Genomic DNA, 12,815 nt, shown 5'->3' with positions numbered 1-12,815 from the left:
TTGGTTCATTACCAAATGCCAAAACCAGTCAGTTGTGGTAATCAAGATGCAAAGAAACAAACACTTCAGACATATTTTGGCCTTCAAATCTTTCCAGTTAAGTTCGTTGTGATCAAGTCGTAGCCAAAGCACATTCTTTTTTCCCTTTTTTGGCTGAGCAAAGCATGAATTTATTCCAAGCAATAAATTATGCATCAAATGCTTCGGACATTACAAGAGTAGGCTCACAAAGGCAACAAGAGAATAAAGAAGAGCTTAGTATTGATTCATCGTTGTTAGGGCGATGATATTTTCACCCCCCTGTGCAGTAAGCATGCGCCCCCCTTTTAACGAGATTTGACGTCAAAAAGTGTCAAAGTTGCCCACTGTTCACGTCAAATCACAGCATAAGGAGGGCTCATGCGTACTGAGAGGACCGGGGAGGGAGTGTGGGTATGGGTGTGTGTGTGTGTTGCAAATATCATCTCCCTTGTTGTTATTGTTGTTTTCTGGTTATGGGTTTACATAACTTCAAATCAATAAGGTTTGCACAAAGAAAAACAAATTCAGGGGCATGAGGAAACATAAGGCATATATAGATTCATTAAAAAAAAGGCATATATAGGTAATAAATGCTCAGATGCTTGTATTTAACCTTTTTATATAAAACACTGGTTCCATGCTTACTAACCAAGGACTCACTAGCAGGAAAATGCAAGAATGTATCTGATTTGTACAGGATTGCAGTTCTTCAATCATGGGCAATGATTGAAACTCCACTTGTAAACACATGGCAAACCAAAATGGGTAACCATAAACTTCATGTAACCACACAAACAATTCATTCAAACATGCAATATCAGCATCTATGTTAAATTTAATGATATTTACCAATACATGCATGGCTCACTTTATCTGCCCAACCCAAGTTGCAACCCTAATTTTAATTTAATCTTAGGCCCTATTTGGATTGAAAGAGGAAAATGATATGATCTTGGTTCAATTTATATCTTTTCCCACGCAAAAAAAAAAAAAAAAAAAGCTCAAAATTTAGAATTATTTTTCCTTTCAAAACTTTTCCCAAAATTTCCTGCAACCAAACAGGGCCTAAGAGTAATGCTAGGGAATCTGGTTTTACAACAGAGCAGGAAACTGAACAAATCAGTTATTGCCACATGACAAGTTACGTACTACAGTTCCTTTGGGCGTTTGCTATGCTAGGGTTTCCCAGATTCTGGCTCCTATTCCCATGCCCTAGGTGCCGAGAGTGGTTGAGGTTTATCAGTTGTGTTGGGATCTTGTAATGCATGAGTTTTTTTTTTTTTTTTTTGTATTATGACCCGAACCAAACTGAAATTTGGGTGTTTGCCAAGCTAGGTTTTTTACAATGTTAATGTGTGTGTGTGTTTTATTCACACACGAACTGACGTGTATGTGTAATTAGGTCTCTTTCAATTTTAAGATGAGTTTTGACAGTTTGTAATTAGGTCTTTTACAATGCTGTAATTTTTGAGATGGAAATAGGGTTTTGTTTGTAAGTTGATGATGACGAAGAAACGATGGAAAGGAAGAAGGCTCTTTGGAGGGTTTTTGAGGCTCGACACAGAGACGAATAGATTAGATTGAGTTAATGCCTCTTTTGATACCTCTAAAAATTATGTGCACAAACTTGCATACAAATGGTTTTTAATTTAAGTATGCTTATTTGCAAATGTCCCATTTGCGATTTAAGATTAAACTAAAAACTCTTAGTTGCAAACACGGATCAATTTTGGTGGGCATTCTAAAGAGGGCCTTGTATGCTACTAAAATTTGGTCCTAATTTGCAAATAAGATTTTTAATTAATCAGTTTACAAATGGGGTATTTAGCTTCAAAATCATTTGCATAAAAGATTATAGTATCCCAAGAGACGCTCAAACAATATCTCCATAAATTGACTTCAAATCGAGCTCACTTTCTCTGTTCTTTGAAAGTTGCACCAGAACCTCAAGTAAGCTGCTTTCTACTTGTTCAACTCTTAGGACCATTTCTCTACTCACAAGCCACAAGCAACTGCTGCCCCGTGGATAGTTCATGGCCCAGAAAGCAATCTGAATGGATGACCGGAGCATTTAAATTCAACAATCACATTTTCTTCAGTACTTTTTTCTTTTAGTTGTTGAATCATCCAATTGATGCGATTATTAGGCGATTTCCCACCCAGGGTGACACCCTCCCATTAGGGGTGGAACTTGGGTCAGGCCTTTGGTAAAGAAAATGAATTGGAATCCACCCGAACCCAGCTCGATTTTATGGTAAAAGCTCAACCGAAATTCCCAAAAATCGACCCAAGTTGCACTCCTAAGCGCCATGCCCCTTGTACAATGGGTCGCTCGAAAACACTACAGCATTTATTGGATTGAATATAGAGTTGTTAAATGTTAAAGGTTTTTCAGATGCTCTATTGAAAACAGAGATTATTACTTCATAGATGAAGGGTTCGTAACATAATTTCCAACTATAAACATTTTGAGACTGGTTTGCAAAACAGAAATCTCAACATGCAACTATTGGGTTCTGGGTACAAATCCTCAGCCTTACACATGAAAAAGAGAAAACATAATGGGTGAAATACAAGTCTGGCACTAGTTCAGATCAAGTTTCTATACCATCTAAAATATAACATTTGCAAGATGCAGCAAAGAGGGTAACAGCTTCCCAACCATTTTTATTTTCTGAAAGAACCACTACTACTACTAAACAGTTCAGTACAACGGCTGAATAAATGGTGTGATCTGTCCACATTGAAGAATTTAAGATAATACACCTAAGTGCTGAATTACTAACCTGAAAAGAAATGAAGGTCCAACAGGAAGAGAAGAACCACAAAACAATACCACATATTCCTCTACCCTCTACCCTCTACCCTTAATCTGCTCTTGATTGGCCCGCTCGAGATGACAGAATAATTCCCACAATGAGGCCGTACAAAGCCAGCGCTTCAGCAAAGATAAGGATAAGAATCATTCCAACAAAGAGTTTCGGCTGCTGTGCATTGGCTCTGCAAGGTATTATTTAAACATTAGTCTTCAATAGTATGGAGCAGCAAAGAGAATATATATACAATCAGCAAATATGTCTCCTAGTAGAGAACTTAGAAGCACGGAGCGGGGGCGGGGGCGGAGGTGGGAGTGGGAATGGGGAAGCGTGGGTCTCGAAGAGTCTAAGTTTGGGAGCGCCATGGGAGAGTGTATGTAATATTTTATTTATATATCTTTCAAAATTCAAACCATTTTCATATGTATCTTTCAAAATTCAAGTACATAAAAAGCAATAATTTCTAACTATCTTCACCATCTTCATTTACGTGCATTTGTTCCACGCGCAAGATGCACAAGCCTTTGTGCTTGCTCCAATGAAGTACTTTGAAGAGTCGGAGAAGTTTGATGCAAGGAAGTTAGTGGTGGGACTTATGGAGTAATAGAACAGGTGGGAGCATCATGAGAGCAATTATTGTCTCTTTGGGGTCACGCTCCCTGGAAGCTCCTTCCTAAGGAGCGCCGAATCGAGGTTCCGAGGTGGGAGCGGCACCCCGAGGGAAGATTCCTGCTTCTAAGGTAGAGAATGCAAACTCCAGCACCAGCGGTTGAATGGGGAAGGCCTGAAAGCTTAAGAGGGATTAATAGAAAACATACCACTATCAGCTGTGGTGAATGCTTTGTAATGGGGATCAAGTAATTTTTGCAGAACTTTGCAAGAAACGACTTAAAATTTTAAAAAGAGGCCTGCTAGCAAAATGGGACTTCGTATCATTCAAAAAAAAAAAAGCAAAACGGGATTTCACTTGGAAAATAAAGGTGAAACCCTTTGTTGTGACCTCTGTTGCATCAGTACGGATTCGAGTGTCGGAATCCGACATGGGTATCGAGTGTTGGATTCGGTAAACATTAAAAGAACGATTCGTGGATTCGCCAAAATATTTTAATTAATTCTCAAATTTTATTTTATTACATAATAATAAGGGGAAATGATTTCAGGACACTCATGTTTATTGTCTTTTATATTTAAAGAGCTGTAAAAGGGTTTTTACTGTCCCCAAAAAGCACTTACCGGACAATAAATGCTAAAAGACAAGAAACATGAGCGTCTTGTATCAAAACATGTTTGTGCTGAAATCATTTCCCAATAATAAGGTTATAAAAAGTAACATATTGAAATTTTTAATGGGTTGCTTAGATATAATGTTTTATTTTCATTTAAGAAACTTACTATCAGCCGACCCCAACTAGTTTGGGACAAAGGCTTAGTTGAGTTGAGTTTGAATTTAAGAAACTTACTATGACCATTCAAAAAAAAAAAAAAACTTACTATTAAGCTATGTAAAAGTCAAAACATGCAATAATTGTAACGATGTGTTAGTAATATTTAAAAAAACAAATATTTCAGAGAATCCTGAAATATTGGAAGCCGAGACGTGTCCGACATGGATTCTTCGCCCACTCAGAAGAATCCATGTAACATGGGTTGTGACACATGCGCAAGAAAACAAGGAATTGAGCTCAAATCCCAACAAAATGCAAAAAAAAGAAAAAAAAAGAAAACAACAATAATAATAATAATAGAAGGGAAATGTTATCAGCACTACTGTGTTTTGATGATCGCACTCCTCACTTTATTAAAAGTACAGTATGGCCCGCACCATAGAATGATCCAAACCGTCCATTAGATGGGCCACAGCCTAAATAGGTTGTGTCCCAAAAATTATTTCCATAGGTTGATCCTAACCCTCCGATCTATAGAGGGTTAGGATCAACCCTCTAAGATTCAGATAGGAGGGTAAGGATCAACCTATGGAAATGATTTTTAGGGCACAACCTATTTAGGATGCGGCCCATCTAATGGACAGTTTGGATCATCCTATGGTGCGGGCCACTGCACTTTTAATAAAGTGAGGATTGTGATCATCAAAATACAGTCACATTTCCCTAAAAAAAACTAGAAATGACCAAATCGCTGGTTATTTGCGAAGAAAGTCCCGTTTTGGAAGTGTTTTCCATTTGAAAAATATTTGATTAGGACCACTGACACCCAACACCTGCTATTGGAAGTTAGTTACTATACAACCAAGAAGAAACCAATCAACTGACTCTCATCGTCAAACTAATGTTCTCAAATGAATTTCACCTCCGCCCCATCATAGGCAGTGGTTTAACTGTCATACTAGGTAAATTCAGGTTAACATAGACTCGGGACTACAACAGCCAATTCTCTTCGTCTTTTTTTTTTTTTTTTAAATGACATATTTCATTAATATTCAGACTGCATTCGGGACAAGGGGTCCCATCCTGCATTACAAAATATTAAGATGGAGTCGCTCGGGCATACCCGAGACCAATTGAAAAGTACCCAAAATGAGTTGCAAAAGAGCACAACCTTTCCTTTCCTCTATTCTATAGTATCTTCTTTTTACATCTTGTCATAGCATTCTTTCAAACCTTTCGTCTGTACCTTTTGAGTTGTGCACGGTTTTGGGTACTCTAGACTAGTACCTCTTGAAACTACAGGTAAGCTGAAATTCTTGAGAACTATCAAAACTTTAAACTTCTAAAACCTTACAAATTGAACTCTAAAACTCCGGGACTGATATAGACCTCTAATAAAGAATAGCAAAACTAGAGTATCCGGCCAAGGGAACCTAAGCAAAAGAACGAATCTCTTAAGCTATGGCTACTAAAGCTCAAAAACTTCTGGATAAAGGCAGACAAATCACAAAGCCATTAAACAGGAGGTATCTTGAATGATTATGGATGGACCTTGACCTCTACAGTACTACGGCCCAATTTTGTACTTCAACAGAAGTCATCAGATTAAATCAAAACTTCATTGCCTCCATCAGGCTCTATACTGAGGGAGAGATCAGTGTCCATCTTCTAACCTAGTTTGATTAAGCACCTTCTCCAATCTTCTTTTCAGTTTCTTTTTCTCTAATCTTCTTCTCTTCCTTATCTCTTACCTCCATTGCTAGAAACATGTCTTTGGTTGCTCCCAAGTCTTCATCATATTGAATCACAAATACATCCCCCATCGATAACAAGTCTTTGAATTCTTCCGAAAACAATCCCCGACTTCTTGAATCGTCAGAGCTATCATCAACCTGTTCCTGTTTTGCCTTACCTTTAACATCTCCATTACTCCTCGTGCCACCCACCCCCCAAGCAAACAGGTCATCAATCCGTCCTGAACCAACCGAGGTAACAGATACCTCAAGATTCGGGTTAGATCAATTATCCTCAAGGTCTTTGAGAACAGACTTTCTTTCCTCCTCCCAGAGGCGCTGGCCGGTGCGTAAGATCAAGTAGAGGTAGGTGCAATTCCTTATTACTTGTCAATTCAGAATTATTGCCAGGACTAGTGTTGCTTGAAGAGGTTTTCTTTAGCTGGGCCCAACACTTTTTGAACGGGCTAAGAGAAGTCTCACAAGGGGTTGGCGACTCCTTTCTAGCAAGCTTTTTGTTGTAGCAGAGATCTTTCAGGAGCTCAATGTCTCCAGCTTCATATACAAAATCTTGGGCAATTGGAGAATATCCACGCTGAGCCGATCCCTTTCCTGACATAGTTGGCGAACTGGAGGTGTCGAACTTTTGAAAGAGCTTTTGAGTGTCAGCAACCAGTCTCCTCCTATGATCCTCTTTTCTAAAGATATCTTTGAGTTTTCTAGTGAACACAGAAAGACCACCTCGAGTAGCTACTTCTATGGGGTACGAAGTTTTTTCCTGTACGTGTGCGCTTTTCCTTAATTTTTTTGTTTTCACTATTAAATCTAGTTTTTATCTTTAGCGCATTTTTCTCTTTAGCTGAAGTCAGAGTACAACTGTCAGCAACATCCGTTCGGAAAGTTTTTCCTTTCTCGCCACGAATTGTTGCATTTATTGTTTTCCGTAGCGATCCATTTCCATTCTGACCCCACTTTCCAAGCACTGCAGCTATCCTACTCTGACAATCTGAGAGAGTTGGTGGTGGAAGGCTTGGGAGATTCAAAATTCAAGTCGGGGCCCACCAACGGCTCCCTGGATGGATCGAAAGTATCGGGATTAGCGCTCGTCGCCTTTTCCGGTGAGACAACCATCGCCGGCAACCGGACGCCGGAGATTTGGTCGGTGCCCTCACAAAGTTCCAAATTATCCTTACTGCTTGATTCCCCAACAACCGACAACGCCAAACTATTAATGCTATCCTCATAAATCTCTTAGCTCCATTTGGTTGCCGGGTTTTTTTTTTTCCTGGGATTTATGTGGGTAAAGGTAGGAGACAAAAGAGGGGACGAGCATTAATTAGAGAAAGATATTATGATGAGTGGAGAGAGAAGGTAGAGAGAGAAAGAGTGACCACCATTTTCAAGACAAGATTTTGCTGATGTCATCAAGAAAAAGCTGATGTGACCACTAAATATTCTCCCACATAAATCCTAGGAAAAAAAAAACCCAGCAACCAAACAGAGCATTAACTCCCACAGAATAAATGCTAGAATCCACTCTTAGATGAGGGGATAGATTTCCAAATGGGAGTTATGACCAATGCTGAGGCAAAAGACATGCAATGGTCATGATTTTCAGAAAGCTGGGTCTGGATCACCTGGCCCAGATGCTGCCCAAGAGACTCCACAGTTGACGTTGACCAAGCATGAAGGGGAATATCGTAAAGTCTAATTCTGATGGTTCGAGCACCCGCATTATAGGCTGGAAACCATGGCTGGACGGAAGAAAGGTGACCTCCCAGAGCAACACCTCCACGCCTGAGGATGGCCGTCGCCTGTGATTCTGATTCAAAACAGAAAAGGATATCCACTGAGTTGATAGAGAAAGGCTTTTGCAATTCCGGCAGGCCCCAACATTTTTTAGCCCATTCCCATACATCTTCCAGCAGCCAGGCTCCAGCTTTCGAGCTTCCAATGAGGCAGCTCTTTAAGTATTTCTTTCTTTCCTCTATCAAAGAAACTGGAACCTCAAGGGCTAAGGGGTCAGCATGTACATCAACCTGAGAGGATTTAGACCTCTACACCATGGCTGGGGCCAAGTTAGTTTTGAGGTCTAAGCATTTTCTCCAGGCGTTTCGCAAACCAAAGTTTCTATATTGACATTTGGGACACATCCAATCACTGCCAGTAGGGGGCGGACGACAGTTAAATTCAGAGGCTCTATGACCAGGGATTCTTCTGGCCCCGAATTCCAACCGTCGCACTCTGGTATCCCTGTCCTCGATGCTACCCAAGGACCCCAAGTGGGATCTGGGAGGAGCCCATTGAGACCTATTCAGGTTGTCACCTTGCCCAAATAAACTGAGAGTCCTCCTACAACAGATATTGAGGATTCCCAATGACTCAAATACTTCCAGAGCATGGTACCCTACTTCAATGAAATTCTGGAAATGATTCACCGTGTTATCAAGGTTAAAGCCACACGAGCAGATAAGGGAGTCCACCGAAAATCCTGAAACCACGGTCACCGGAGGAAGAGGCCGACGACTTCTGAAGACATCCCTGATAGTCATTTTCTTTTTAGAAAGAGGGAACCTTCGAGGGCTTGTGCCCTTGGGTCCGGCAAGGAACTATCTCGCCGAAGAAAACTCCATCCTTTCTCATGGACAACTTGATGGCAGTGGCTCGCAACTCGACCCTCTATCTCTTTTTTTTACTATCTCGCTGGAGAAAAGCCACCAGAGTTGGACTCCAGGGGAAGCTCTGATTCCTAACTAAGAATGAGTAAAATGAGGATGGAGAGACTATTCATGTTGCTATCTTCCTCTTCGCATTGGTGACCCTGTCGCCCGCTAGAGGCAAAGCCGATGAAGCAAAGCGACCCAACCGTTGGCATCAGAGGCTCGGGCTTCTAATTCTCTTGGTCTTATCTACCATGCCAGCCAATTCCCTTGGTCTCATGATCTCATCTACCATGATAAGCCATTGAATACTTTTTTTTCCAAAATTAAATAAAAGACAATGAAAGCACATTTGCAATGATTAGTACATAAATAGATTTTGAATTTTCTTCAATAATACTGGGAGTTCCAACATCTACCAATTTCTAGACCATGAACAGTGACAAATGGAAATACGCAACCATTGGAACGCCAACCTGGTCGAACTCCTCAGATAGAAACTGAGAATTCAACCCTATTATGCATATGTGACAGATCTAATCAGAAACAAAAGGATCCCATCAATTTGATGCAGAGCTTCTAAAAACATAAAGTTTCACAGGAATCTCTTTTAAGTGATAGCTTGTTTTGAATGAACTTTCAAGATCTAAAAGGAACTCCATATACCGAAATTTCAGTGTATGCCTAGATCAACCAGTGACAAAGCAGATAAGCTAGCAAAGTATGGAGTGGAAGATTAAGTGGAGACAGTTAATCTGAGGTAGAGGGGGGCTGATCTGTAAAGATTGGGATGGACTGGTTTGCTGTGTGCTTAATGAGAGGGACATCTTGTCACTACTGTACTGCTGTAATCAGTTCTGGTTATTGTAAAGATTGGGATGGACTGGTTTGCTGTATGCTTAATGAGAGGGACATCTTGTCACTGAGGTAGAGGGGGGCTGACCTGTAAAGATTGGGATGGACTGGTTTGTTGTATGCTTAATGAGAGGGACATCTTGTCACTACTCTACTGCTGTAATCAGTTCTGGTTATTAATAAAACGTTGTCTTTCAAAAAAAAAAAAACAGGTAACCAAGGATTGAAATTTTGGTTTTGGTTTCGGTTTTTGGCCTCAACCGAAACCAAAATTTAAATCCGAAATTTTAAAATTTTGGCTAAAAAGGCCCCTATATCCGAAATTTAAAACCTTGCAAGTAACTCCATGTCCTTTGTACGATCTTGCAGTTCCAGGACTCAAAACTTCCGCAGAAAATGGCTGAATCAGGAAGGAAAGCAACATAAAACTGTCCCGGACAGCAAGACATGATGTTTAGGGGTGTTCAATCAGTTATAACCAAAACCGAAATAACCGAAATTTGATAACCAAAACAATTTCGGTTATCAAATTTCGGAAACCAAACCAATTAAAAATTCGGTTATTCAGTTATAACTGAATAACCGAATATTGATCGAAAAAGACAAAAAAAACCTATTTGGACGGTTTGATCAGAGGGCTATGATCAATCTATCGAAACGGTTTAGGCACAACCTATTGAAGTTGTGATCAATCAAATGGACGGTTTGGATCATCCTACGGAGTGCCCATACACCATTTTTTGAAAAAATAATGTTTATTTTTGGTTAATTTCGGTTATTCGGTTAACCGAAATTTTTTCCCTAGATAACCAAAACTGAATAACCGAATTAACCAAAGATAAAAACCGAAACTCAACCGAATTAGCAAAAAACCGAACCGAACCGACCGAATCAATTCGGTTCGGTTATTCAGTTAAAACCGAATGATGAACTACCCTAATGATGTTAGGACAGCGTAGGAACAAAGAAAAGACCAGGAAACAAAGGGACAGTGGACTGTTTTGATGGAAAGCCCCGACAACATTTACCCTACAGCAGTAGGACTGCAAGGACAGCAAGATGCAAGGAAGAGGACAGTAAGATGAGGGTTAACGAAGAGAAAATAGTGAGAAGGGGAGATAGAAAGGGCAAAGATGTGAGATTGTTGCAAATTTTGCAACAAATCAGTCAAGGGACTGATTTAGGGGAGAAAAATATAGAGATAAGAAGAAAGGGAAGAGAAGGGATCCAAAAGGAAGAAAAAAAATAGATAGGGAGTGCACGGATGGAGGAAAAGAAAAGATCCAAGAGAGAAAGGTGAGAGGAGGCGGAAAGGAGAGATGGTGAAGGTAGGAGGGAGGAAGAAACCCTAGGTTGCTTGCTCTTCGGCAAGGGAGAAATCTCCCTTTTGCGTCAAAACTCCAAAAGGCAAAGGGGGTTGCACGAATAATCTCCATAATTGAGAAAATCGCCCACTCATCTCGGCCTTTTATAAAAGGTCTCTTAAGTGAAAGTTGTGGGCCCTCCCTCTTACCAATAAGATTCATTATAACTTAAGTGAGTTAAGTTATAATGAAGTGACATAACGAACCTCCATTTTAAAACCAAGGAAAGCTAAGGACATAAGGGTAAAAGGGTCTAAACTAGGATTAAAAACATGTGGGGATAGTGTGTGAGTGATGTGGGCTCTAGATGGTGTGGACATCCCCCACATGTAGGCTCTAGAACCACAATATACTAAAAACGGATAAGATCCTCGAAACGGCTCGGCATTAAATACGAGACCGTAATCCGAGACCATAACGCCACTACCTTTGGACAAGGGTAGTAGGTAGTCGTGCGGAAAAGACACCGGCAAAACGGAAAAGGTCAGAAAAGAACTGAAAGAAAAGTAAATTGAGAAAAAGCCGGATGTACCTGGGGAATGTGCTGTCTCATTTCACATACTCGATACACAGATAGCACGACCATGCATTATTGTCATTCATTTCTATTTATATTACTATGGATAGTGTAGTTTTCTTTCCAGTTATTTATTATTGCCTGTAGATATTCGCTAAGGATCTGGATTATATTGCATGCGCTTTTATATTGTCTCTTTTACTTAGCTCAGTCTCTGGAGGACCCTGCTCTAACGCTACTTTTCTCCACCACAGGAGTTGGGGGTTAGACGCCGGAGCATTTGCAAAGGAAGAAACAATAGGTTAGGGGATTGTGTGCTCGACGAGTTCGTGTCATGGCTTGTGATGTTATGACGTTATATGTCATTTGCTTTTCTTACTTATGGAGACTTTATGTTATGTTGAGCCTTTATTTGTTTTGGATTTTAGTTGTTGAGACTATCTTTCACATGGAGTATGCTTATTGTAGGGATTTCATGTTATGGTAGACTTATTTAAATTGGAATAAGATATTGGTTATCTTTACTTAGGCTCTCCATATGTTTTAAAAAAAAATTACATGATTTTATGTGTTCTTTTGCTCGTAACGAGTTGGTGGTATCGAGTCGTTACATTGTGTGCTCGGCGAGTTCGTATCATGGCTTGTGATATTATGACGTTATACGTCATTTGCTTTTCTTACTTATGGAGACTTTATGTTATGTTGAGCCCTTATTAGTTTTGGATTTTAGTTGTTGAGACTTTATCTTTCACATGGAGTATGCTTATTGTAGGGATTTCATGTTATGGTATTTAAATTGGAATAAGATATTGGTTGTGGCTGTTGGTTATCTTTACTTAGGCTCTCCATATGTTTTAAAAAAAAAAAATTACATGATTTTATGTTGTTCTTTTGCTCGTAGCGAGTTGGTGGTATCGGGTCGTTACCACCGAGGCTCTCCAATGTAACAACCCGATACCACCGACTCGCTACAAGCAAAAGAACAATATAAAATCATGTAATTTTTTGTTAAAAACATATGGAGAACCTAAGTAGAGATAACCAACAGCCACAACCAATATCTTATTCCAATTTAAATAAGTCTACCATAACATGAAATCCCTACAATAAGCATACTCCATGTGAAAGATAAAGTCTCAACAACTAAAATCCAAAACAAATAAAGTCTCAACATAACAGTCTCCATAAGTAAGAAAAGCAAATGACGTATAACGTCATAACACCACAAGCCATGACACGAACTTGCCGAGCACACAATCCCTTAACCCGTTGTTTCTCCCTTTGCAAATGCTCCGACGTCTAACGCCTCAACTCCTGTGGTGGAAAAAAATAGCATTAGAGTAGGGTCCTCCAGAGACTGAGCTAAGTAAAAGAGACAAATATAAAAGGGCATACAATATAATCCAGATCCTTAGCAGATATCTAGAGGCAATAATAAATAACTGGAAAGAAAACTACACTATC

General features: G+C 39.8%; 1 protein-coding gene across 1 annotated transcript in view; it reads right to left on the bottom strand.

The window, feature by feature from the left end:
- Positions 1-2,654: 2,654 nt before the first annotated feature.
- The window catches only part of LOC143886402 (V-type proton ATPase 16 kDa proteolipid subunit), a 29,640-nt gene continuing 19,479 nt past the window's right edge, over positions 2,655-12,815 (bottom strand). The window contains exon 3 of the mRNA XM_077390358.1: positions 2,655-3,021. Coding sequence (XP_077246473.1) covers positions 2,889-3,021 — 133 coding nt within the window. The 3' untranslated portion in view covers positions 2,655-2,888. The remainder of the gene's footprint in view (positions 3,022-12,815) is intronic.

Source organism: Tasmannia lanceolata, unplaced genomic scaffold, assembly GCF_043159265.1.
Source record: "Tasmannia lanceolata isolate RefF3 unplaced genomic scaffold, GAP_Taslan_0.1 ptg000011l, whole genome shotgun sequence".
Classification (NCBI taxonomy): Eukaryota; Viridiplantae; Streptophyta; class Magnoliopsida; order Canellales; family Winteraceae; genus Tasmannia; species Tasmannia lanceolata.
Note: the sequence above shows the minus strand (reverse complement) of the source record. Positions and strands in the feature narration are given on the sequence as shown.